Genomic DNA, 26444 nt, shown 5'->3' with positions numbered 1-26444 from the left:
ATGTCTGTTCACATCAGTGGGACCATACAGTATTTGTCCTTTAGTTTTTGGCTAGACTCACTCAGCATAATGTTCTCAAGGTCCATCCATGTTATTACATGCTTCATAAGTTTATCCTATCTTAAAGCTGCATAGTATTCCATTGTATGTATATACCACAGTTTGTTTAGCCACTCTTCTGTTGATGGAGATTTCGGCTGTTTCCATCTCTTTGCAATTGTAAATAACGCTGCTATAAACATTGGTGTGCAAATGTCCGTTTGTGTCTTTGACCTTAAGTCCTTTGAGTAGATTCCCAGCAATGGTATTGCTGGGTCGTATGGCAATTCTATATTCAGCTTTTTGAGGAACCGCCAAACTGCCTTCCACAGTGGTGGCACCATTTGACATTCCCACCAACAGTGGATAAGTGTGCCTCTTTCTCCGCATCCTCTCCAGCACTTGTCATTTTCTGTTTTGTTGATAATGGCCATTCTGGCGGGTGTGAGATGATATCTCATTGTGGTTTTGATTTGCATTTCTCTAATGGCCAGGGACATTGAGCATCTCTTCATGTGCCTTTTGGCCATTCGTATTTCCTGTTCTGATAGGTGTCTGTTCAAGTCTTTTTGCCATTTTGTAATTGGGTTGGCTGTCTTTTTGTTGTTGAGATGAACAATCTCTTTATAAATTCTGGATACTAGACCTTTATATGATATGTCATTTTCAAATATTGTCTCCCATTGTGAAGGCGGTCTTTCTACTTTCTTGATGAAGTTCTTTGATGCACAAAAGTGTTTAATTTTGAGGAGTTCCCATTTATTTATTTCCTTCTTCAGTGCTCTTGCTTTAGGTTTAAGGTCCATAAAACCGCCTCCAGTTGTAAGATCCATAAGATATCTCCCAACATTTTCCTCTAACTGTTTTATGGTCTTAGACCTAATGTTTAGATCTTTGATCCATTTTGAGTTAACTTTTGTATAGGGTGTGAGACATGGGTCTTCTTTCATTCTTTTGCATATGGATATCCAGTTCTCTAGGCACCATTTATTGAAGAGACTGTTCTGTCCCAGGTGAGTTGGCTTGACTGCCTTATCAAAGATCAAATGTCCATAGATGAGAGGGTCTATATCTGAGCACTCTATTCGATTCCATTGGTCGATATATCTATCTTTATGCCAATACCATGCTGTTTTGACCACTGTGGCTTCATAATATGCCTTAAAGTCAGGCAGTGCGAGACCTCCAGCTTCGTTTTTTTCCCTCAAGATGTTTTTAGCAATTCGGGGCACCCTGCCCTTCCAGATAAATTTGCTTATTGGTTTTTCTAATTCTGAAAAATAAGTTGTTGGGATTTTGACTGGTATTGCATTGAATCTGTAAATCAATTTAGGTAGGATTGACATCTTAACTATATTTAGTCTTCCAATCCATGAACACGGTATGCCCTTCCATCTATTTAGGTCTTCTGTGATTTCTTTTAGCAGTTTTTTGTAGTTTTCTTCATATAGGTTTTTTGTCTCTTTAGTTAAATTTATTCCTAGGTATTTTATTCTTTTAGTTGCAATTGTAAATGGGATTCGTTTCTTGATTTCCCCCTCAGCTTGTTCATTACTAGTGTATAGAAATGCTACAGATTTTTGAATGTTGATCTTGTAACCTGCCACTTTGCTGTACTCATTTATTAGCTCTAGTAGTTTCGTTGTGGATTTTTCCGGGTTTTCGACGTATAGTATCATATCATCTGCAAACAGTGATAGTTTTACTTCTTCCTTTCCAATTTTGATGCCTTGTATTTCTTTTTCTTGTCTAATTGCTCTGGCTAGAACCTCCAACACAATGTTGAATAATAGTGGTGAGAGTGGACATCCTTGTCTTGTTCCTGATCTTAGGGGGAAAGTTTTCAGTTTTTCCCCATTGAGGATGATATTAGCTGTGGGTTTTTCATATATTCCCTCTATCATTTTAAGGAAGTTCCCTTGTATTCCTATCTTTTGAAGTGTTTTCAACAGGAAAGGATGTTGAATCTTGTCAAATGCCTTCTCTGCATCAATTGAGATGATCATGTGATTTTTCTGCTTTGATTTGTTGATATGGTGTATTACATTAATTGATTTTCTTATGTCGAACCATCCTTGCATACCTGGGATGAATCCTACTTGGTCATGATGTATAATTCTTTTATGTGTTGTTGGATACGATTTGCTAGAATTTTATTGAGGATTTTTGCATCTATATTCATTAGAGAGATTGGTCTGTAGTTTTCTTTTTTTGTAATATCTTTGCCTGGTTTTGGTATGAGGGTGATGTTGGCTTCATAGAATGAATTAGGCAGTTTTCCCTCCACTTTGATTTTTTTGAAGAGTTTGAGGAGAGTTGGTACTAATTCTTTCTGGAACGTTTGGTAGAATTCACATGTGAAACCATCTGGTCCTGGACTTTTCTTTTTAGGAAGCTTTTGAATGACTGATTCAATTTCTTTACTTGTGATTGGTTTGTTGAGGTCATCTATGTCTTCTTGAGTCAAAGTTGGTTGTTCATGTCTTTCCAGGAACCCGTCCATTTCCTCTAAATTGTTGTATTTATTAGCGTAAAGTTGTTCATAGTATCCTGTTATTACCTCCTTTATTTCTGTGAGATCAGTAGTTATGTCTCCTCTTCCATTTCTGATCCTATTTATTTGCATCCTCTCTCTTCTTCTTTTTGTCAATCTTGCTAAGGGCCCATCAATCTTATTGATTTTCTCATAGTACCAACTTCTGGCCTTATTGATTTTCTCTATTGTTTTCATGTTTTCAATTTCATTTATTTCTGCTCTAATCTTTGTTATTTCTTTCCTTTTGCTTGCTTTGGGATTAGTTTGCTGTTCTTTCTCCAGTTCTTCCAAGTGAACAGTTAATTCCTGCATTTTTGCCTTTTCTTCTTTTCTGATATAGGCATTTAGGGCAATAAACTTCCCTCTTAGCACTGCCTTTGCTGCATCCCATAAGTTTTGATATGTTGTGTTTTCATTTTCATTTGCCTCCAGGTATTTACTAATTTCTCTTGTAATTTCTTCTTTGACCCACTCGTTGTTTAAGAGTGTGTTGTTGAGCCTCCACGTACTTGTGAATTTTCTGGCATTCCGCCTATTATTGATTTCCAACTTCATTCCTTTATGATCCGAGAAAGTGTTGTGTATGATTTCAATCTTTTTAAATTTGTTAAGACTTGCTTTGTGACCCAGCATATGGTCTATCTTTGAGAATGATCCATGAGCACTTGAGTAAAAGGTTTATCCTGCTGTTGTGGGATTTAATGTCCTATAAATGTCTGTTAAGTCTAGCTCCTTTATAGTAATATTCAGATTCTCTATTTCTTCATTGATCCTCTGTCTAGATATTCTGTCCATTGATGAGAGTGGGGAATTGAAGTCTCCAACTATTATGGTATTTGTGTCTATTTCCCTTTTCAGTGTTTGCAGTGTATTCCTCACGTATTTTGGGGCATTCTGGTTCGGTGCGTAAATATTTATGATTGTTATGTCTTCTTGTTTAATTGTTCCTTTTATTAGTATATAGTGTCCTTCTTTGTCTCTTTTAACTGTTTTACATTTGAAGTCTAACTTGTTGGATATTAGTATAGCCACTCCTACTATTTTCTGGTTGTTATTTGCATGAAATATCTTTTCCCAACCTTTCACTTTCAACCTATGTTTATCTTTGGGTCTAAGATGTGTTTCCTGTAGACAGCATATAGAAGGATCCTGTTTTTTAATCCATTCTGCCAATCTATGTCTTTTGATTGGGGAATTCAGTCCATTAACATTTAGTGTTATTACTCTTTGGATAATATTTTCCTCTACCATTTTGCCTTTTGTATTATATATATCATATCTGACTTTCCTTCTTTCTACACTCTTCTCCATACCTCTCTCTTCTGTCTTTTCGGTTTTGACTCTAGTGCTCCCTTTAGTATTTCTTGCAGAGCTGGTCTCTTGGTCACAAATTCTCTCAGTGACTTTTTGTCTGAGAATGTTTTAATTTCTCCCTCATTTTTGAAGGACAATTTTGCTGGATATAGGAGTCTTGGTTGGCAGTTTTTCTCTTTTAGTAATTTAAATATATCATCCCACTGTTTTCTAGCCTCCATGGTTTCTGCTGAGAAATCTACACATAGTCTTATTGGGTTTCCCTTGTATGTGATGGATTGTTTTTCTCTTGCTGCTTTCACAATCCTCTCTTTCTCTTTGACCTCTGACATTCTAACTAGTAAGTGTCTTGGAGAACGCCTATTTGGGTCTAATCTCTTTGGGGTGCGCTGCACTTCTTGGATCTGTAATTTTAGGTCTTTCATAAGAGTTGGGAAATTTTCAGTGAAAATTTCTTCCATTAGTTTTTCTCCTCCTTTTCCCTTCTCTTCTCCTTCTGGGACACCCACAACACGTATATTTGTGTGCTTCATATTGTCCTTGAGTTCCCTGATACCCTGTTCAAATTTTTCCATTCTTTTCCCGATAGTTTCTGTTTGTTTTTGGAATTCAGATGTTCCATCCTCCAAATCACTAATTCTATCTTCTGTCTCTTTGAATCTATCATTGTAGGTATCCATTGTTTTTTCTATTTTTTCTACTTTGTCCTTCACTTCCATAAGTTCTGTGATTTGTTTTTTCAGTTTTTCTATTTCTTCTTTATGTTCAGCCCATGTCTTCTTCATGTCCTCCCTCAATTTATCCATTTCGTTTTTGAAAAGGTTTTCCATTTCTGTTCGTATATTCAGCATTAGTTGTCTCAGCTCCTGTATCTCATTTGAACTATTGGTTTGTTCCTTTGACTGGGCCATATTTTCAATTATTTGAGCGTGATCCGTTATCTTCTGTTGGCGTCTGCGCATTTAGACAGATTTCCCTGGGTATTGGATCCAAAAGTTTGGAAGATTTTTCTGTGAAATCTCTGGGTTCTGTTTTTCTTATCCTGCCCAGTAGGTGGCGCTCGTGGCACACGTTTGTCTGCGGGTCTCACCAGTAAAAGGTGCTGTGGGACCTTTAACTTTGGAAAACTCTCGCCGTCCGGGGGGGTTCGCTAGCCGAAGCGGCTTGGAAGAGTGCGAGCTGGCCCGGGGTCTGAACGCGGGGAGCGGCCGCAGCCCGGGAAAGCGCTCGTCCGAATTTCCTAGTCGGCCCGGGGCGACAAGCGTGGCGGGAGAGCGCCAGCGGCAGCGGCCCGCCCGGGAGAGTGCACGTTCCCGGGGAGTCACGGGTTTGGAAGGGGCCTCCCCCACCCGTCACCGTTCTCCGCGGCCTGGGGATTTCCGATCCAATTCTCTCAGTTGGTCCGGGGGGCTGCGCGTGGTGTGGGCGCCAGCCGCCTTGGTTTCAGGGGACCACCTGTTCAATTCTCCCAGCCGGCCCGGGAAGGGGGAAGGGAGTAACTCCGGCCGCTTGCCACCCCGCCCGGTAAGGCCCGCGCGCCTCGGCGATCTCACCCGAGCTGCTTCTCTCAGCCAGCCAGCCGTTCCAGGATGGGGTACGCTGTCTTTTTTATCTCTGTCGTGGCTTTGGGAGCTTTCTGTATCGTTTCTACTCCCCTAGTAGCTGTCCTGGAGAAGAAACTAAGATCCGCGCGTCTTACTAAGCCGCCATCTTCTCCGGAAGTCCCCTTAATGCTTTTTAAATAGCACTTTAAGATATATTTGTGTTGTTACATATTTAGAACATTTAAAGAAATATTTTTATTGAGAATTATCCACACACATACAGTCCAACAACACTGTACAATCAGTGGCTCACAATATCATCACATAGTTGACTATTCTTCACCAGGTTCATTTTTACATTTGCATCACTCCAAAAAAAGAAATAAAAAGAAGAAAAAAAAGAACTCATACATCCCATGCCCCTTCCCCTCCTTCTCATTGGCCCACACTATTTCAATCTACCCAGTTTTTCCTCTTTATCTTCCCCCTTACTTATTGATTGATTGATTGATTGATTGACTTAACATGGGGAGGCACTGGGAATCAAACCTGGGTCTCTCCAGCATGGCAGGCAAGAACTTTGCAAATGAGCCACCATGGCCTGCCTTACTTATTATTTTTTTTTTATCCTTTAAATTTTTTCATCTGTCCATACCCTGGAAAAAAGGACCATCAGACACAAGGCTTTCACAATCACACAGTCACACTGTAAAAGCTATATAATTGAGGACTTCTAGGAAGACGGCCTAACAGAGCAGCTCGAAATCAGCCCTGCTCCATGGAAAAGTAAGAGAAGGGACAGGATGGCAACTGAGGTGGCAATTCTGGAGTGCGGCTGACCTAGGAGAGCCTTCTGCACCACATGTGGCAGCCTTGGTTGCAGAGGCCGAGGAACTGAGAGGCAGAAAGGTGGAGCCTGGCATGGAGGTGTGGAGCCTGCAGGAGTGCACGGACAGGAGGCCAGGACTAGGAAATAAGCCAGGCTGCGCTCCTTGGGCACGCTACCCTCACCAGCGCAGCCTGTGACCAGCACACACCCAATACCCCACGCACCCGAACCCCTCACCGGTTCCTATTCCCCACGCTTCAGGTGCCCCCACCCCACCAGACCCCAGTGCACGTACCTGCCTCACACCCCCACCCAAGTACAGCCTGACCCACCTTTCCTGCACCTTCCCGAGCACTACCTCCCCCTCCTTGTTCCCTGCAGGCTGTTGTCAGCACATAAAGGCTGCAGGCACTGACCTCCATACCTAGGCTACCTCTGTCCCCCATCCACAGTGTCGCACAGCCTCACACCACCCTCCCAAGCTCTGTGCATCCATTTATGGCACTCCAAGGCCCACACATGCGCACAGGCCCCAATCATATAATTCCGCTATGGGAACCTCACTTTACAGCAGTCCTGGAACCTTGCATGCACACAGCCCTCAGCATCACTTCCCAGCTCTGAGAAAGTGCTGACCTGCACAGCCGGGTCACATCTGTCCCCAATCCACGAAAGCATAACACCTACTGCCACAGCTCTGTACATACGTGGAAAGGGCCCTGTGCCTTACACCAGCACACATCAGGGTTATGCCCCCCAGACTGGTGCACCCACACAGTTACATCCTCCCTGGCTACTGAGCGCCCATGTTCACAAGCATCAGCCTAACACCCCCAACCCACGCCCATACCTGCCCTGAAACAAATCACTGCACTGAGTGCCCCACCCTGTACCCTGCTCCCTACTGTGCAACCATCCTGCAAACACAAGGCCTTAGACTACTGAAAGAAGTAAACTCCCAAAGTAAATCAATCAAGATATTTATATGTCACAATGACAGCAGAAGATCCCTAAGCATATCACAATGCAGACAGATAAAGCCCTGCCTAATGACCAAATTAAAACACCTGAGGAGACGCAGACATTGGAACAACTAATCAAAGATGTTCATACAACTCTACTTAATAAAATAAGTGGGATAGCAAATGACATAAAGGAGATCAAGGAGACAGAAGAAGAGCACAAAGAGGAATTTGAAAGAATAAATAGAAAAACAGTAGAAATCACAGAGATTAAAACTCTATTGACCAAATAAAAAACATACTAGAGGCACACAACACCAGATTTGAAGGGACGGAAGAAAGAATAAGTGGTGTAGAGAATAGGATTGACTTCGAGGACTCAAAACAGCAAATGGCAAAAATGATAGAAAAAACTAAATGGGAACTCAGGGCAATGACAGACAAAATAAAGCGCACAAATATAAGAACCATTGGTGTCCCAGAAGGAGAAGAGAGGAGTAAAGGTCTAGGAAGAGGAGTTGAGGATATAATGGGGGAAAACTTCCCAACCTTCATAAAATACATAAACATACAAGTCAAAGAAGCTCAAAGGACTCCAAACAGAATAAATCCAAATAGGCGTTCTCCAAGGCACACGCTAAGCAGTCTGTCAAATGTTGAAGAGAAGCAGAAAATTATGAAAGCGGCAAGAGTAAAACAATCTACTACACACAAGGGAAACCACATAAGACTGAGTTCAGACTACTCAACTAGCATCCTGGGGGCAAGAAGGCAGTGGTATGATATATTCAAGATCCTGAAAGAGAAAGACTTCCAGTCAAATTGTCCTCCAAAATTGAGGGAGAGATTAAACTTTTCACAGACAAAGCAGTCCTGAAAGAATCTGTCAACAAGAAACTGGCCCTACAAGAAATACTAAAAGAAGTTCGGCCAGCTGAAAAAAAAAAAAACAAAGACAAGAGACTGAGGTCTGGAGGAGGGCACAGAATTGAAGAGCACCACTAAGGGTAATTAAAAGAATACAAAGAGAAAGAGGGAAAAGAATATATAGATCTGACAGATAAAATAAAAAAGTTAAGATGGTGGATTCAAGAAATGTCTTTTCAGTAACAACTTTGAGTGTTAATAGGCTAAATTTACCAACTAAAAGACACAGATTGGCAGAATGGTTTAAGAAACATAATCCAGTTATATGCTGTTTACAAGAGACTCATCTTAGACAGAAGGATACAAACAGATCGAAAGCGAAAGGATGGAAAAAGATTTTCCATGCAAGTTATAACCAAAAGAAAGCAGGAGCAGCTATACAAATATCAGACAAAATAGACTTTAAATGAAAGACATCATAAGAGACAAAGTAGGACACTACATATTAATAAAAGGTACAATTCACCAGGAAGAAATAAGTCATAAATGTGTATGCTCCCAATCAAGGAGCTCCAAAGAACATGAGACAGACATTGGCAAAACTGTATGGAGTGATAGATGTTTCAACAATAACAGTAGGAGACTTCAATACATCACTCTCCTCTATAGATAGAACAAAATCAACAAGGAAATAGAGAAGTTAATAACATGATAAATGAATTAGACCTAACAGACATATATAGGTCATTACAACTTAGATGAAATGAAATGAACAAATTCCTGGAGACACACAAATGAGCTACACTGACTAAGGAAGAAATAGAAGATCTCAATAAACCATTCGCAAGTAAAGAGATTCAATCAGTCATCAAAAATCTTCCTACAAAGAAAGCCCAGGGCCAGATGGCTTCACAGGGGAATTTTATCAAACATTCCAAGAACTAACTCCAATCCTGCTCAAATATTTCCCAAAAATTGAGGAAAAAGGAATTCTACCTAAGTCATTTTATGAAGCTAATATCATTTTTTTAAACTTTTTTTATTGTTAATAAATAAAATAAGTGTTGAAGCACTCTTCAACAAGTAGTTACAGGACAGATTCTCTCTTGTTTTTTCTACTAGCTGCTTCAAAATATAGGAACAGATAGTCTGGTCCAGATAAGTCCTGGCACCTAGCCCAACCTCTCCAGAACATCAGATAGTTCAATTTCCCTACTCCATATTACTGACAAACCATTCCAATATGAAAAATTTAGAATTGCCATAGCCCAAACACCCATAAAGAGAGGAATGGAAAAGATCAAAGTTGATGGTGGAGTTATACAGAGAAGATAGGATTTAACCAATGAATCTGAATGATGAATCATTAAATTGATATCTTTTTTAGTCTCCAGTATTTTAGAGCACCTAAAAGTAAAAACCTAAAATTGTGAAACTGTAGCCCATGTCAAAGTCTGAAATATGCTCTACTACTAATTGTGGTGCTGTGCTTTGAAATTTATAGATTTTTTGAATATATGTTATTTTCCACAAAAAAAGAAAAAAAAGTCGATTGTGATGATAAAAAAAATATTTAAGCCTTCTAGCCTCCTGTATTCTGGAGCACCTGGAAGGAAAACATGAGCGGATCATATATGGTGGCCTGTGACAAACTCTGGGATCTGTCCCGTAGCTACTTGCTGAAGAATACTTTGAAAACTATTGTTTTTTTATTTCTTTGCTTTGTATCTATGTTATACTATACAATAAAAAAAGTTAAAAAAAAAAAAAAAGTATCGGCAGAGTCCCTTGAGGGATGGGAGAAAAAACATGAAAGTATTAAACTTTAAAATCAGGGAATCCCCTGATACTGTATCAAACATTAGGGATACCCAAGTCAATAAGCCAACCCTTGATGTTGAGGCTTATTCTTGTGAAACTTATATGTGTAGCAGAAAACTTTAGCCTACTTATAGGTATGTCTATGAGTTACTTCTGGACGACGTCTTTTGTTGCTCAGATGCAGCCTCACTCTCTTTAAGCCCAACTCTGCAAGTGAAATCATTGCCCTCCCCCCTACATGGGACATGACATGCAGGGGTGAATGTCTCCCTGGTGGCTTGGGAGAGGACTCCCAGGGATGAGTCTGTCCCTGGTGCCATGGGAGCAACAATTCCACCCTGTTCAAAAGATGGAAAAGAAGTGTAACAAATAAGGTATCAGTGGCTGAGAGTTCAAATAGAATCAAGAGGCTACTCTGGAGGCCATTCTTAAGCAAGCTTCAGTTAGACCTTGCTACCTATCATAACTTGCCATCCCCAACCGGAACCATTCCAACCAATCCTAAAGAAAACCTAGGGCAATAAGGTTCTATAAGGTTCTATGCTCTGGGTAACTTTCTAGAAACCTACAACCTCCAGATGGGTTCCTGGACCAGATAAGTCTTGAAACCTAGAGGGCCCAGCCTCTCCAGAACATCAGCTAGTTTCATCTCCCTACCCCAGATTATTGACAGCCTGTTCCAACATGAAAAAGTTAGAATGGACATAGCCCAAATACCCCTAAAGAATGGGAGAAAGATCAAAGGTGATGGTGGAGTTATACAGAGAACATAGGGCTTAACACGCGAGTGTGACTGCTGAATCATTATACTGATGTATCTTTTAGTCTCCAGTATCTTAGAGTAGCTAGAAGTTAAAATCTAAAATTGTGCAATTGTAACCCATACCAAACTCTGAAATCTATTCTACAACTAATTGTTGCAATGAGCTTTGACATTTATTGCTTTTTTGTATATGCATTGTTTTTCACAAAAAAGAAAAAAAGTCCATTTTGATGATAAAAAATATTTATTCCTTCTAGCCTTCTATATTGTGGAACAGCTAGAAGGAAAAATCTGAGAGGAAGGTATGGTAGCCCACGACAAACTCTGGGATCTGTCCTGTAACTACCTGTGGAAGAGTGCTCTAAAACTATTGCTCATATCAAGAGATTGAGAAAAATCTTCTTGACCAAAAGGGGAAAGAGGAAAATGAGAAAAAACAGTGTCAGTGGCTGAGAGATTTCAAACAGAGTTGAGAGGTTATCCTAGAGATCTGATGCATTATATAGATATCCCTTTTCAGTTTGTGTATTTGGGTGAGTAAAGGGAAGTACCTGAAACTGTAGAGCTGTGTTCCAGTAGCCATGTTTCTTGAAGATGATTGTATAATGACATAGCTTTTCCAATGTGACTGTGTAATTGTGAAAATTCTCCTTTTATCTACCTTATTGATAGATGAGTGAAACATCTATCAATAAGGTAGATTCCTAAGGAAGGATGTTCAAAAGATTTCACAGAATAATAGCAAAGTGCAAAATAAATGTATACAATAATTCCACTTTTACTTAAATTGGGAGGAATATACACCAAACTGTTAGCAGGAGATTTCTGAGCAGTGGAATTATAACAGACTTCTATTCTTCACATTGTGCATTAAGTTCTGCCGTGTTTATGATACATGCACTTTCAGAAACAGAGGGAGCAAAAAAACCCACATTCAAGTTAAGTGAATCAGCACAGAGCCTATATATTCCCTGGCACATGGCATGGGATTAATAGTGTTTCAATTTAATTTGGCTGACACACGTATAAGTTTAATCAAGCCAGTTAATCTTGATTCAAAACAGCCTGTAGACATGGAGTTTGTACTTCAGATTGTTTATATATTTTATTCAGTCGGTGCTTCAATAAATGATTGTACTTTCTCTGTGGCAGATATGGTACTCATTTCTGAAGGGACTACTATAAACAAGTCAGATACAATTCAAGCCCACCAGAGCTGAGAGTCCAGCAGGGACGGTAAAGACAAGCAGCAGGCAATGACAAGTAGGGTGGTGAATGCCATGCCGGGGAGGATGCCCTGTGCTGGCTGAGCACCTAGGAGGGCCAATTTAGCATTCATGGGGATGAGGGAATGGGAAGAAAGGAAGTTGTTGCTTTTTCAATTGTGAAAAGTGACATATATACAAAAAAAGCAATAAATTTAAAGCACACTGCAACAACTGGTTGTAGAACAGATTTCAGAATTTGGCATGGATTACAATTCCACAATTTTACGTTTTTCCTCCTAGCTGCTCCAAGATACAAGAGACTAAAAGAATAATCAATATAATTCATACTCATTTGTTAAATCCTACCTTCTCTGTATAACTTCACCTTCTCCTTTGATCTTTCTCCCACTCTTTAGGGTTATTTGAGCTATGGCCATTCTAACTTTTTCATGTTGGAAGGGGCTGTCAATACTATGCGATGGGGAATGGAACTAGTTAATGTTATGGAAAGTCTGGCCCCTCTGGGTGAAAGGAAGCTTTTTAAAGACATTTAGGGTTTAGCTCTAAGACCTAAAGCACGACTAGTGTTTGCCATGTGAAGAGGTAGAGAAAGCAGAGGAAAACAATGCAAGGGGAGTAGAGACTACTGGATATGCAAAGACCAAAAGGTAGGAGACTGTAAGGCATTCAAAGATGCAGGAGAGGGAAGGGCCACACTGACGATCTGAAGAACAATGGGAAAAACCAGAGAGCTTTAAATTGGGAGGATAAATCTGAAAATCTTTTAAGTACCACTCTAGCTGCTGTGTAGAAAATGGGCTGGAGAGAGACAAGACTTGGGCAGGAAGCCCATTTGGCCAGGTGGGAGATGAGGTTGTCTAGACTACAAAAAGGAAAATACAGATAAAGGAAACATAAAAATGTTCAAGACTTGTGCGCTGGTTTGAAAGGATGTATGTCCCCTAGAAAAGCCACGTTCTAATCCTAATCCCATTTTGTAAAGGCAGCCACTTCTTCTAATCCCTATCCCACACTGCATGTTTGAAACTGTAATCAGATCATCTCCCTGGAGATTTGATTTAATCAAGACAGGTTGTTAGGCTGGATTAGGTGATGACATGTCTCCACCCATTTGGGTGGGTCTTGATAAGTTTCTGGAGTCCTATAAAAGAGGAAACATTTTGGAGAATGAGAGATTCAGAGAGAGCAGAGAATGCTACAGCACCACAAAGCAGAGAGCCCACAAGCAGTGGCCTTTTGGAGATGAAGAAGGAAAATGACCCCCAGGGAGCTTCATGAAACAGGAAGTCAGGAGAGATGAGAGAGGAACCCTGACTGTGTTTACCATGTGCCCTTCCAGATGAGAGAGAGAAACCCTGAACTTCATCAGCCTTCTTGAACCAAGGTATCTTTCCCTGGATGCCTTTGATTGGACATTTCTACAGACTTGTTTTAATTGGGACATTTTCTTGGCCTTAGAACTGTTAACTAGAAACTTATTAAATTCCCCTTTTTAAAAGCCATTCTGTTCCTGGTATATTGCATTCCCACAGCTAGCAAACTAGGACAACTTGGTAATTGGTTAGATGATCACCAGTTTCCAACATTGACTGCAATGAGAAATGTTGTCCATAGAACTTTTAAACAAACAACTACCCGTGACCAACCAGATGTGATCTCAGACCACTTCAAATGTGCATTTTTTTTCTTTCACTTCCTGGATGACTCTCAGGAACAGCAAGGGTTGAGAAACAGGTTTAGATTTGGGGAAGGGAAATGAGGAGTAGGAAACAAGGAAGACAGGCATGTTCCCAGTGTGAGCTTGACTGGTCCTAGCATGACAGGCATCAGCAACCCCAGAACCTTTGAAATGGGCAACCAGAGTGTTTGTCCCTGTACACTTCACTAGTGAAGTCACATTCAGAGTGAGCATCAAAGACAGCCACATGGAAGGAAGGAAGAGCACTGAGGGAAGTGTTAGCTGAGCCTTTGGGAAAAAACACAGAGGCACCCAAATTAAAGAGGTCTACAAAGCACAAGAAGTTTGAGAAGTCATGTTAGGTATAAAGGCTGGCATTCCTGGATGAGTGACTGCCAAATGAGATCCTGAACACAAAAATAGCAACTGTGCAAAAGAGGACAGCACAACATTAAAGAAAGACATCATAATGCCAGCTGTCATCTCCTAGGGCAAAAGCAGACACAGATATTAAAGGCCCACCAGGAAAAAGAAAAGATCCCAAATGCACACATACCTTTTATAGCCACAACACTATTGACCTAGGTAAATATACACATGGTAGATGTTTCTGGTCAAAAGACAATGTTAAGTTTTGCTAGCACTCAAAAACAGTACATGTATAGGAAAACAATGATTAAAAAAATTATGGAGTATCTTTGGGCTGGGAAAACAATACAGTCATAGGTCAGAAGATATTATACACATGTACATTATGTACATGTACATGTGTATAATAATCACAGCTATGAAATAAACACATAAAAGACCGGCAGAAAATGCACCAAAACACAACTCTAACAACTACTCAGTATTGAGGGGCAAAGGAATTAAATTTGATTATTTATTTACCAAAACTTTGAATTTTTTAGCAAGGAATATGTATTACTTTTATGATCAGAAAAAAAAAGTTATTATTTATGAAAAAAAATACTGCTCTGAACACTCTTTTCTACTCAGGTAAGGTGAACTTTACTTAGCACACTACTCATCACTTTTGGACATGGTATTTTTTCTGGCCAAGGATATTGACTGCATATAATGGGATCCTGGACCTAACTTATATCCAGAATGGGTTACACAAAACACAGGAAAGATGTTCCCCACGCTATGTATAGAGGTGGCCTCCTGATGGGCAACAGCGCTGCATCCAAGCCACAGATCTCCAGTCTCCCATCTCCCCAACACCTCCAGGAAACCAGTGACTCAGAGAAAACCCTGGCTCAGCAGTCCCAGAACAAGCATCAACACACAGTTGTGTAACTCCACGTGCTGAGGCTTTCCAAGGCCAAGGCCAACAGACAGAGCTTTAAATGATTAATTCATTTAACCCTAGGGCTAATCCCAGGAGGCAGGCACTCTAGATTTTCCCCTTTTACAACTGAAACGAAGAACACCGAGGTGAAGTTTTTTTGCCAGTGACAGGGCCCGATTACCCCATTAACCATGAGGAATTCTATACTATAGCCATAGGCCCCAAACCCATGAGAACAGTCCAACAGGAATATGGGAGAATGGAGAATAATGGGGAAATGGAGGCTACCCCTCATTTCCTTTACACTTTCCGCTCCTCCAGAGTCTCTGACCTGGGCATTGAGAGCCTTTGGGGCAGCCCCTCAGTTCTTACACTTGCTCATTTAAGACAGAGACCAGCGAGGCAGAACCAGCCCCACAAGGGACCAGGCGGAGGTGAGGAACACGAGCCCTATGCCCCGCAAAACAGACGCTGCTGCTGCTCTTTGGACTCCACATATGTCTAGCAGGAAGGATGGAGGAAAAGGAACAAATAAGCATTGTTAGCATGGATACTCTTTCCCTTTCTATTTACTCAATTATAAATTCACATAACTTCAGAGGAAAATAGGGCTCGTAGCTTTAGTGTAACTACATTAGTATGGAGTTTTATTCCTTTTTAAATTACTTACTTACTGAGCACCAAATAGCAAAAAGGCACTAACCAAGGAATATAGCAGAGAAGAGCAAAGCATCACAGCACCCAAAGAGCTGTCATTTCAGCAAGGAGTCACACTAAACTGCTTATCAGAGGCTAATTTATCTCATTAAACTTACGCTAGGTAATGACACCATGACATCTTCTGTGGCCTTACGCAACAAAGGGCATACTTACATCTGCCCATATTTTCCATGCTTCTCTTGCTTTCTTTACAGTTTCTTCATAGTCTGCTATACTGGCCTAAATTAAGAATACAAGAAAGAAAAAATAATTGGGGCAGTGAATCAAGAAGTATATGCAAAGTTCCCTGGGGGACTTGGGAGAAGGGAAGAAATATTCAACTTTCCCATGTGGAAAATTTCTGATATTCTCACAAGCAGTGGGAACACCCAAATCAACAGGCTGGGCCCTTGATCTTGGGTTCGTCCCTATAAAACTTATTCCTGCAAAGGAAAAGCTAAGCCCACTTATAATTATGCCTTAGAGTCACTCCCAGAAAACCCTCTTTTGTTGCTCAGATGTGGTCTCTCTCTCTAAGCCAACTCAGCAGGGGAAATCACTGCTCTCCCCCGTAGGTGGGACATGATTCCCAGGGGTATAAATCTTCCTGGAAATGTGGGTCAGAACTCCCAGGATAAGCTGGGCTCTAGCATCAAGGGATTAGGAAAGCCTTCTTGACCAAAAGGGGAAAGAGAAAAATGAGACAAAATAAAGTCTCAGCAGCTGAGATATTTCAAATAGAGTCAAGAGATTATCCTAGAAGTTACTCTAATGCATTATATAGATATTCCTTTTTAGTTTATGGTGTTTTGGAGTGGCTGGAGGGAAATAACTGAAATTGTTGAGCTGTGTTCCAATAGCCTTGATTGTTGAAGACGACTATATAACAATACAGCTTTTACAATGTGACTGTGTGATTGTGAAAACCTTGTGTCTGATGCTCTTCTTTTATCCAGGGTATGGACAGATGAGTAAAAAAATAGGATAAAAAATAAATAAATAATAATAGGAGTAAAATAAATTGGGTAGACTGAAATACTAGTGGCCAATGAGAGGGAGGGGTAAGGGGTATGGCATGTATGAGTTTTTCTTTTCTTCTTTTTATTTCTTTTTCAGGAGTGATGCAAATGTTCTAAAAATGATCATGATGATGAATACACAACTATGTAATACAATTGTGAGCCACCATGCATGGGCTGTATGTGTGTGAAGATTTGTTAATAAAAAACATTAAAAAGAAAAGTCAAATCACAAAAAAAGTTATTTCCTTTTTCTTTATAATTTTTTATTATTCTTGATTCCTCTAAAATAAGATTAGCTTTGGCCTAAGAAAACCTCCCCCAAACTCCCTTTGGGCAATTTTGAATTTAAAAAAAATCTTACCTGTCGGACTCTTGCTATTGGCTCATTGTTAGCAGGACAATAGGTGGTGATAACCTTAAAACAAAGAGGAAATGATCTTTGGAAGACAGTTCAGCACTTTCTTATAAAGCTAAGCATTGGCTTACCATTATGCAGCAATCATACTTCTAGGCATTTACCTCAAGGATTTGAGAACTTACGTCCACATAAAAATTTGCGCATGAATGTTTAGGGCAGCTTTATTCATAGCTGCTAAAAGCTAGAAGCAAACAAGATGCCTTTCAATAGGCGAACAAACACTGGTATATCCGTACAGTGGAAAAAGAAATAAAGTATCAAGCCACGGAAACACTGGAGGAACCTTAAATGCATACTGTCAGGTGAAGGAAACCAGGTGGAAAAAGCTACATACTGCATTATTCCAACCAAATGACATTCTGGAAAGGCAAAGAACTATAGAAACAGTAAAAAGGTCACTGGCTGCTTTGGATTCGTGAAGATGAGAGGAAGGGCGAACATGTAGAGCAAAGGGCATTTTTAAGGCAGTAAAACTTCTCTATATGATACGGTGATGCTAGATGTATGACATTATGTATCTGTCAAAACTCATAGAACTGCATAACACAAAGAATGAACCTTAATGTAAACTACGGACTTGAGCTAATGATAATGTATCAACAATGGTGTATCAATTAAAACAAACGTACCCTACCAATCTAACATGTTAATGGAGAAGCTATGTATGGGGAGGTATACATCATCTTTGTACTTAAGTTTAAACTTTTCTGTAAACGTAAACTGCCCCCAAAATTACATATATATATATATATTTTATATAATATATATATTTTAAGAATAACTATCACATAGAGAATCACCTCCCAATTGGGAGAATAGACCAAAGAGAGGGGAATATAAAGGGGGTGGGGGGGTGGATGCACAGATAAATACACAAAGTTGGAGCCTTTAGCCACAATTAAACCACTCCAAAAGATCTAATGCCTTTCTTTTTTTAACCTAAACATTCAAAACATCCATTCTGCAAAGTCTACCCTTGTCACCTAAATAACCAAGCATAAAAACAGAAGCCCATATGTAACCAGCTACTTCCTTCTTATTTCCATTAACAAGCCAAGCTGAGGAGTCTGTTTATTCCTTCTTTCCCATACTCTACCCACTCTATTCAGAATATGAAATAGCAACGCTGGGAACTCTGGGGAAGTCCTATGTCCACACACACTGGAGCTATCTCAGGTCGGTTAGACTGAAAACCAAAAGGTAAAATCAAAGTTTAGCTAAAAAAAAAAAGTGTGGGGGGTGCTCAAGAGAAGGTATTTTATCTAAGAACCTAACAATCAGATGCCACCGGGAAAACAATCAAACTACTAACTGCAGCAGGATTTGGGAAAAATTAAAATTACCTGTCCCCTACCATCACAGAGAAAACCACAAGGAAGATAGGTTTCCTCTAATAAAGGGGATTCATTACATCGCATTCATCAAACTCGCTGAATGTTATATAACATTGTCTTTAAAAACTTTCTTTTGTATGCAGATTCCTTATAAAAACTAGGGCGATAATAACTGTTCTCTTCCATCTTATTCTATAAAATATTTCATTTGGGCAGTTACTGGGGAGGCTCTGCATGTACAGAAATGCAGACAACACTGTCCTAGGGAAAGCTCAGCCAACAGTTCAGCAAGTTCGGGCTTGCAAACCCCAAAAGATTTCAGGGAACGGAGACAACATAAAACTATGTGGAATGTTATCTTTACCGTGTTTGTCACCTTAAGAGCTACAATAACTCATGATCATTTCCACCACTGAGTGCGTGAAGTTTCTCAATACAGACCCCGGGACTCGGCCCTCAAGTTTCCAGCGTGCTAAGTTGCGCTCCCGACCAGCTCAAACAAAACACGGCCCTTTTTAAGGCGCCCTCCAAAGACAAAGCTTCCACCGTAGAGCTAAAGACTCCCACCCGATACAACCTCCGAGGACTCCGGGCTGAGCTCGCTGGGCAGTGCCCTCGCGGCCTCCTGGCGCGCACCCAGAGCGCACAGTTCCCTGGACCCCGCGTACCTGTCCCCGGCCTCCCCAGCTTCCATCGTACACGCCCTCATTCTCCTCGCGGAGCCCCAGCTCCTTCAGCCAAGCGTACTGAGGCTGATTGATCAGCAGGGTGGACATGAAGGCGACGGGCCTGCTCCACAGCCCTGCAGCCTTGCTTCTCCCGGTAACGCGCAGGCACAGCGAGCAAGGGAAGCGCCACATGCTGCGCGCCGGGCGGGGGTTGAGCCTGCGGCCGCGGCAGCCTCCAGGGGAAGCCCCGCCCGCCCCGCCCCGCCCCGCCCGCCCCGCCCCGCCCCGCCCCGCAGAGCCCATTGGCGCAGGAAGCCCACCCTCCCTCGCGAGCACACCCCGCCCCCCCACCGCCTGCAGCCCCAGGCCGGGTCTTCCGCCCGGAGCTGGGTGACTGACCCCGACCTCCACCAACCGGGCGGCCGGAGGTGAAAGCGAGAGGACTGCTGCCATCTGCTGAAAGACGCCGGGAACCGCGGCCCCTGCTAGCAACTCTTTTTCAGCAAAAATGGCTTTAAAATACTGCATGTTAGAGCAGGGCTTCTCAAACTATAAGGAGCATACGATCACCCGCGAGCTTGTTAGATGCAGATTCTGATTCGGTCTGAGCTGGGCCTGGAGAGTCAGCATTTCTAACTAGTTCCCAGGTGATGGTGAGGCCGCTGGTCTGTGGTGAAGCCGGGTATTAGAGTGGGTTGGTTTGGTTTTCTGGTGGAGGAAGGATTGTTTGTTTTCACAGCCTTGGTGAGTTACAAATTCGAGTTTTCTAATTAATGAAAAATATTAAATAATTGTACTTCCTTCTAAATATCCTGCATAGGTATAGTCTTTTAAAGAACAGGACAGTTTTGATCAATTTCCTTCATTTTCCATTTGTTATATCTTTCTGCAATATATTCCTTACCATTTCCCATCCCTTTACCCTGCTGAGACTACCCTATATATGGGAAATATTAACATCTCAGCCTGCATGACTTAAGTATATTCAAGCACTCAAAAAGAAATTAAATTAACTGTAACCCATACCAAATGGTGAAATCTGTTCTGTAATTACTTGTTAAAATGTACTTTGAAATCTATTGCTTTTTTGTATATATATATGTATAGGTGGTATACATTATTTTATAATAAAAAGTGTTTTAAAAAAGTTAAATGGACTAATAGGTGTCTTAGTGATCCCCAATCTACATTTTCAAGATATTAATTCTTACTGCTTACCTCACGGCCGTCTTCATTGCAGCCAGACTAAATCATTTAGGTTTCTATACAGAGCCTGCATTTTCCTCCAACTTCGTCTTTGCCCTTCCTGTTCCCTCCACCTGTAAAACCTTTCCTACCATCTGTGTGTTCTGGCTGGAGCTTTATCTTTTCCACCCTTATAGCACAAATTATTTCAATAAACACTCGGCCTGTTTTGAGTACCACCTGTCAGGAACTGTACTAAATGCTGGAAATATATTAATGTAACATTTCGTAAATGTTACTTTTTTCCTATTAGACTCCAAGCCATTTTGGGTAAGGACCGTCTCCAATTCATCCTTGCATTTCTTTCCTGTTCCCAGCATGGTGTCAGGCCCACCTCTGTTTAAGTGAATGAAGGAACAAATGAGCCCATAAACACATGTCCTCAAGGGTAGCAAGCAAGCTACCATGTCCAGCATGGGTAGTCTCTATCAACAACGCAGCTGTCTTCCATATATCCCAATGACAGAGGCAATCATTTATTTAGTATCAGTCCCAGGCTTTTTTATTGGTTCGTCCTCACTTTCTATAAGCCAGCAAGATTCCCTGTACATTTATCCCAACACCATACCCTTCCTACCCTCCTACATTTGATTTAACAAAATAAAAAGATATTTAGAGGTTACTAAATTTTAGGAACCACATATAATATCCCCAAGGAATGTTCTCTTCCTTTTCCTCTTTGCCAAGTCACAGAGAAAGAGGTCTGGCCCTCACTCTGAACTAGTTTTGGGAAGACAGGCAGTAACACTGTCCACACTGAAAGAGAGACTGCATCTATCTTCCACCTTCTTTTTTACAAACTTCACCTAGTCTTGCACAACAGGCATTCAGGAAAAAAGGAGGAACATTTTTACTACTTCCCCATTCACTGTCTTGAATGATGAATTTTGATGGGGCACAGTAGAAAGAGATATAGAATTAAATGAATCATATATACAAACTCAGGACACTTCAAACCAGTCCTAAATTAAGAATGGTAGAGTTTGCCAATGGCCAATTCTTCTTGTCCGATGACCTGTCAAAGCCTTCATAGCACAATGATTAAGGCAGGGATTCTGTAGGTGGTACACAGCTACAAATGACTTGTGATTAGGATGTCCTCAGTGAATTCTGGGTATCTTCATTCTTCATCAAAGATAACTTGCCAGGAAAGAGAGGGACATAACCTGAACAGCCAGTTTGCCCCAAGGTAGCATTAAATTGGTCAAACCACCACACTCTTTTCATTCTTGCATTCTTGCAAACTCAGAACCTGATTTGTCAGTGCATGGGTGAGGACAGTATTGCTTGGGGCAGACTCATATTCATCAAGCTCATAAAAAAATGATACTGAAAACAAAATGCTGGCTTATTATTTAATAGGGAAAGTAATTACCTTCAGAGAAGACCAGCCATTCATAATCCTCTAGTCACGTGTGTTTTCTCACATAGAGAAACCACTTGTCTGGTAGGATCCAGGTTCCTTTATATAAAGGCAACCTTGACGCTGGGGTGGGTTAACTCCGGGCTGACTCACGATCTTTCACTGACAGACAGTAGGACTGTCTTAAATGATCATAAGGTTCTAAAGCTGAAAAACCAGATAAAAGGGAACATGTGAGGGTCAGTCAAAAGGTTTTTACAACCCTCAGGGCACAAGATGAAGACTACATGATCATTATCAGAGATCAAGGCAAGTGGATTATAATTCAGCCAACTGCCCTCCCCCTCTCTACGCGAGACATGATTCCCAGGGGTGTAAACCTCTCTGGCAACGTGGGACAGAAATTCTAGAATGAGCTGGAACTCAGCATCAAGGGATTGAGAAAACCTTCTTGACCAAAACAAGGAAGAAATGAGACAAAATAAAGTATCAGTGGCTGAAAGATTTCAGAATTGAGAGGTTATCCTGGAGGTTATTCTTATGCATTACATAGATAACCCCTTTTTAGTTTACGGTGCATTAGCGTGGCTAGAGGGAAGGGTCTGAAAATGTAGAGCTGTGTTCCAGTAGCCATGATTCATTAAAATGATGGTACAATGATATAGCTTTCACAAAGTGACTGTGTGTGTGATTGTGAAAATCTTGTTCTGATGCTCCTTTATCTACAGTATGGACAGATGAATAAAAAATACGGATAAGAAATAAACAAATAATAGGGGAAACAAAGATTAAAATAAATTGAGTAGATTGAAATACTAGTGGTCAATGAAAGGGAGTTGTAAGAGGTATGACATATAGAGTTTTTTCTTTTTTCTTTCTTTTGCTGGAGAGATGCAAATGTTCAAAAAAATGATAATGGTGATGAATACACAACTATGTGATGATATCGTGAGTCACTGATTGTAACCATGTCAAAAATATATGTCAAGAATGTTTGTTAAAAATATTTTAAAAAGAAAGAAAGAAAGAAAGGCCATGGGTCTGAAATAGCTGTCAGCTGGGTAGTCACGTGGCTGGCATCTGTTGGTCCTTTTCTCCTGCCTCCATTGCTTTCAGCCTCTGTTACTGCGGGGGTTCCTCAGTTTGCTTCTCCAGGGTTGGCTCTCATCTCTTGGCTTCCCTTGGCTCTCTCTAGGTTCTGGCTTGCTTAACATCTCATAGCGCTGTCTGCTGAGCTCCAATCTTCTCCAATATCTGTGTCTCTGTTCTCCAAGCATCTACATCTGCTCCCTCTGCCGGCTCTGAGGCTACTGTCATTTCTGTCTTGGCTCTTCCCAAAATGTTTCGTCTTTTAAAGGATTCTAGTAAATTAATCAAGACCCACCTGGAACAGGCGCACATCTCTGTAGAGATAATCTAATCAAAAATTTTCAAACTAACATACTGAATTAGGATAAACAAAATAGCTGCTCCCACCAGATTGGATTGGGATTAGAACATGGCTTTTCTGGAGTACATAATACTTTCAAACCAGTACAATGTTTTATTCATACAATGAAGTACTATATAGCAATAAAAGAATGAACTCCTGATGCACACAATGTGGGTAAGTCTCAAACGCATTATGTTAAGTGAAAGAACTCAGACACAGAAAACAACATACTGAATAATTCCATCTAGTGTCATAGTAGAAAGGGCAAAACCATAGTTATATAAAGCAGAGTAGTGGTTACCAGGAACCAGGCAGTTGTGAGGCAAAGGAGTGATAGAAATGTTCTATATCGTAATTGTGGTGGTGGTTACATTACTCTATTCATTTGTTAAAGCTCAGCAAATTGTATATTTCAAGTTTGTAAATTTTGAAGTTGTATTTCAATAAAGTCAATTTATAAAAAAAATACTTAGAAAACAAACAAAATACTTAGGAATAAATTGAACAAAAAAATATCCAAGTACATTAAAAACTATAAATCATTGGCTGAGAAAAATGAAATAAAATCTAAATAAGTGGAGAGATACACCATGATCATGGATTGGAGACTCAATATTGTGAAGATGTCAATTCTCCCCAGACTGATCTGTAGATTCAATAAAATCCCAGACATAATCTCACCAGATATTTTTGTAAAAACAGAGATACTGAATCTAAAATACACATGTAAATGAAAGGACTTAGATCATCCAAAGAAATCTTGAAAAGGATAAAGTTGGAGGACTTACAATCCCTGAATTAAATGCTTACAATAAAGCTACACTTTAATTACAGCGTGATATTGGTCTAAGGCTAGACAAATACATCAAAGGAACAGAACAGAGGCCCCAGAAATAACTCCATAAATACAGGGTCAAATGATTTTTTTACAAAGGTGCCAAAGCTGTCCAATAGGTGCTGGGATAACTGGAGAGATGGAAAAATGGAAAAAAATGAATCATGACCCTCGTGCTGGTTTGAATCTGTGGTGGACCCCAGAGAAGCCATGTCCTTTAATCCTCATTCAATATTGCTGGGTGGGAGCATTTTGATTGTTTCCATGGAGATGTGACCCACCCAATCGTGGGTGGTAACTTTTAATCAGATGATTTCCATGGAGGTGTGTCTCTACCCATTGAAGGTGGAGATGCTTACTGGAATCCTTTCAAAGGGGAAATGTTTTAGAGACAGGCCCTTTTGTAGAGCCACGAGAGAGCCAGCAGATGCCACCATGTTCGCCATGTGCCCTTCCAGCTGAAAGAGAAACATTGAACATCACTGGCCTTCTTAACCAAGGTATCTTTCCCTGGATGCCTTAGATTGGACATTTCTATAGATTTGTTTTAATTGGGACATTTTCTCGGCCTTAGAACTGTAAACTAGCAACTTATTGAATTTCCCTTTTTAAAAACCATTCCATTTCTGGTATATTGCATTCCAGCAGCTAGCAAACTAGAACAATCCTACATCATACCACATACATCATCCATTTGAAGATATACCTATTTGTAAGGCACTCTGAGTAAACACAGAAACTAAAACTGTAAATCTTCTAGAATAGGAGAGAATACTGGACTGGGGGCTATACAAAATTTCCTTAGGTAAGACACAGAAAGCAAAAACCACAAAAATTTTGATAAATTAGGTTTCATTGAAACAAAAATCTTCAAAAGACACTGCTAAGAAAATGAATAGGGAAGCCACTGACTAAGAAAAGGTATTCACAAATATGTATCTGAAAAAGGGTTGGCATTAAGTACATTAAAAATCTCCTACAAATCATTAACAAAAGGACAAACACCTCAATTTTTAAAAATAGACAAAAATAAAAAAATACAGGAAGATATGCAAAACAGACTTACATAAACATGTGGGGAATACATCACAAAAATACAGGGAAATATAAATTAGTCAGTCATCAGAAAAATACAAATTAAAACCACAAGATACTACTTGACATCCACCAGAATGGCTAAAATTTAAAAGATTGTTGGCAAGAACATTGGACAAGTGAAATTCTCATACATTATTGGCAGGAATGTAAAATGATGTGACCACCTTGGGGAAAAACTGGTAATTTCTTATAAAATGAAACATACACTTGCCATATTACCCAGTAATTGCACTTCTAGGTTATACCAATTGGGGGCTGATCAGGAGACAAAAACCACACAGTAATTTGAACAGGAAAAATTTAATATCGAGTATTATTTACTAAAACAGTTGATTGGAGTAACAAGGGATTGGCTAGTAAGATGTGAAGAGAATTCTAAAGAATATAGGAATAGCAGACATAAAGAACAGCCACTAGCCCTAGGGCTGAGATGGAGCATCAAGGAAGAGCAGCTAATCACGGCTGAGATCCAGACCTCATAGACAAGGCATAGATGTGGCTCACTGAATGGCAGAGAAGTTGCTATGATGCCACTGCAGTGTAACTTCCTGGAAATCTACTCTAGGATTCTGGGGAAAGCTGCTCACAGGGAGGTATCTCACCAAAGGCAGTTGTGCTGGCCACTGTGCACTGAAGGAGCTGGACAGCGAGCTAGCTGGGAGCTTTGTAAATAAGCACATTAGAACTAGGAAGTAGAATCCTTTCCTCCTGCAATGACTCTTCGGCTCTCTCTATTGGCAAAGTTTCAGTGCCAGATAGCACTGAAGGGAAAAGTATTTGAAGAGTTCAGATTCCATTTTCATTGAGCAAACAAAAAGGATGAATTGGGAGCTGAATCAAGAAATTGATAACTGGCACTTAAATGTTTACCTAAAAAATACGAAAGTAAATACCCACAAAGATACAAACTAGAATTTAACAAAAAGACGCAAAAACAAGCAGCTGCATCCATATTAGCACCAAGGAAACAGAACCAACAGAACATGTAAATATAACGAGATTTATTGTAGGAATTTGCTCACATGATTGTGGGGATGCGCAAGTCCAAATTCTTTAGGACAGGCCACAAACTGGGAACTCTGATAAAAGTTTTCGATGAATTCCTCAGGAGAAGTTGGCTGGCATAATTAGAGATGGAAATTCTTCGTTCTGACTGCTGAAATCATCAGGTCTCCTTTCAAGGCCTTCAAATGATTGGATGAGACATCTCTCATTGTTGAAGCAATTTTCTCAGTTGATTACAATGTAATCAGTCATAGATGCAATCAATCAACTAATGATTTAAATCCACGAAATAGCCTCACAGTAACAATCAGACCAGCTCTTGCTTAATCAAACAACTGGACACCATAACCTAGCCAAGTTGACGTATGAACTTAACCATCACAGCCCCAAACTGGAAAGAGCCCAGATGTCCATTGTGCCAGTTTGAATCTGTTTTGTACCCTCAGAAA

The 26444-nt window shown here is 40.4% G+C and overlaps 1 protein-coding gene across 2 annotated transcripts in view; it reads right to left on the bottom strand.

Annotated features, from left to right (window-relative positions):
- Positions 1–21676, bottom strand: part of ALDH7A1 (aldehyde dehydrogenase 7 family member A1) — an 82515-nt gene extending 60839 nt beyond the window's left edge. The window contains exons 1-3 of one of the 2 annotated variants that reach the window (XM_077138777.1): positions 21638–21676; positions 16959–17012; positions 15750–15815 (exon numbers count right to left, since the gene is read on the bottom strand). In XM_077138777.1, the coding sequence (XP_076994892.1) occupies positions 15750–15815; positions 16959–17012; positions 21638–21661 (144 nt within the window). In that variant the 5' untranslated portion in view covers positions 21662–21676. Of the gene's footprint in view, positions 1–15749; positions 15816–16958; positions 17013–19017; positions 19256–21637 lie in introns of those variants that run through there. The other variant, XM_077138776.1, reaches the window with a different exon arrangement.
- Between the last annotated feature and the right edge of the window lie 4768 nt (positions 21677–26444).

The sequence above is a fragment of the Tamandua tetradactyla genome, chromosome 21, assembly GCF_023851605.1.
Source record: "Tamandua tetradactyla isolate mTamTet1 chromosome 21, mTamTet1.pri, whole genome shotgun sequence".
NCBI classification, from domain to species: Eukaryota; Metazoa; Chordata; class Mammalia; order Pilosa; family Myrmecophagidae; genus Tamandua; species Tamandua tetradactyla.
The sequence above is the reverse complement of the archived record's forward strand: the minus strand, read 5'-3'. Positions and strand labels throughout refer to the sequence as shown.